Genomic DNA, 1,725 nt, shown 5'->3' with positions numbered 1-1,725 from the left:
AACCCCCACCCAGTCTTCTCAAAGACTGTGCCTGCTGGCTGCAGACACACGCCCTCACCCCACAGAGCCCTACCCTCACACCATGGTGCCACATCTCACCCCACAGAGCCCTACCCTCACACCATGGTGCCACATCTCACCCCACAGAGCCCTACCCTCACACCATGGTGCCACATCTCACCCCACAGTTCCGAACAGGTTTTTTGGCCTGGGCCCAAAGCCTCTCAACACATCCCGGGGTGACGGAGCCTTCGAGCCCAGCTGCAGACTCAAGGAAGCACTTGTAATGAGAAGGTAAAGAAACAGCTGCACCTGTTTACCGTCTCACAATACGTCACTCTGCCTTAGAACCAAGGCCCAAGCCAAAAGATTTCAAACTCTCCAAAAAAACAACCTCTTCTCAAATTACACACGAAGCTTAGAAGAGCTGCATCCCAGTGGCTGTCATCTTGACAGAAGTCTCTTTAGTTGAGGTTATGTTGCCCCAGCACTCCCAACCCTGATGAGTCAGGCTGTTTCAGTGGCACGCTACTGCCACCCAGTGACCAAAGCCAGTAGTACAATCCACCAGGCAGAGAGCTAAAGGACACCCCAGTCAGCACTGGGCAACAGGGAAGACTCATGCTCAGACTCGTTCATTTTACATCTAATATTTCAACAGCATATTACCCACTAGAAAGCACAAGTCAATAAGGAAATGACAAACGGCATCACTGTTATCCAAGCTTTATTTATTAAAAACACGCGTTCAGAGGAATTAGTAACACAAAATGGTGGAAATATTCGACTGTGGAACCTACGATGCAATGCACACATAAGAATAAAGACAGAACCAGTTCTAAACAAACCATCTGAGGTCCATCTGTAGGGAGAGACTTGGATCTGAAAGTCAGTCATTTTTTTATTTAAATTATCGTTACTTTTATTATACAAGTATCAAACGTGTCAGTAGCGTTGCTAGTGTGTTGTTGAAACACTTTCAGATATGAGAAGACAGCAGATAAATGTGGTAAAAGGCTTTTTGTGGAAGTTCAACGGCGGGTTAATCTGAAGCAATAAAACCTGACGGTTAAAAGAGCCGGTGTCCGTGACAACAAGCGCCCGGGGCTCATTGGCGAAGCACGACAGCCGAGGTCATTTCCTTTCCCGGGGAAAGGCACGGCCGCTCACGCCAGACCGCACAGCCTCTCGCTCACCTCCCACAGCTTCCGGGCCAGCGCGTCATCCCGGCCGGCCGCGCTGGCCTCCTGCAGCGCGCAGGAGGAGAAGTAGCGCCCGCTCAGAGGCTCCAAGCCGTCCTGCAGAGCGCAGTGCAGCGTGGTCTGAGCGCCCCCTTCCGGATCCAGGAAGAACAGCTTGGAGAAGGGCAGCAGGAACACCCTCAGCCACAGACTCACGTGGCGAAGGAAGTGGGTGTGAGTCGCGCCTGACAAAAGGGAACAGGAGTGGGAGGAGTCAGGAGACGGGCGGGTTACACGCTGCGCGTCCAAACAGTTCCCCAAAACATTTCTCTTTTGCATAGTTGCTCCAGGTTGTGGCGTGGACGACATCAGTCATTACAGCATGCGTTCGACACCAAACGACACTAAGAGACTGTGGAGGGGGGAGGGAGGCAGTGAGGGCGGGGTCACTGACCAGGGGGGAGGTGCTGAGGGCGGGGTCACTGACCAGGATGCAGACTGTAGCAGGTGACACCAGTGCCCTCCAGGCGGTTGGCGAGCTCGC

General features: G+C 52.9%; 1 protein-coding gene across 1 annotated transcript in view; it reads right to left on the bottom strand.

Moving 5' to 3' along the window:
• Positions 1-710: 710 nt before the first annotated feature.
• Positions 711-1,725, bottom strand: part of dhrs13a.3 (dehydrogenase/reductase (SDR family) member 13a, duplicate 3) — a 4,266-nt gene continuing 3,251 nt past the window's right edge. The window contains exons 4-5 of the mRNA XM_035534427.2: positions 1,669-1,725; positions 711-1,426 (exon numbers count right to left, since the gene is read on the bottom strand). The exon at positions 1,669-1,725 is cut by the window's right edge and continues 270 nt beyond it. Of these exons, the coding sequence (XP_035390320.1) occupies positions 1,167-1,426; positions 1,669-1,725 (317 nt within the window). The 3' untranslated portion in view covers positions 711-1,166. The remainder of the gene's footprint in view (positions 1,427-1,668) is intronic.

This window comes from Electrophorus electricus, chromosome 17, assembly GCF_041902795.1.
Source record: "Electrophorus electricus isolate QZ-2024a chromosome 17, ASM4190279v1, whole genome shotgun sequence".
NCBI lineage: Eukaryota > Metazoa > Chordata > Actinopteri > Gymnotiformes > Gymnotidae > Electrophorus > Electrophorus electricus.
Note: the sequence above shows the minus strand (reverse complement) of the source record. Positions and strands in the feature narration are given on the sequence as shown.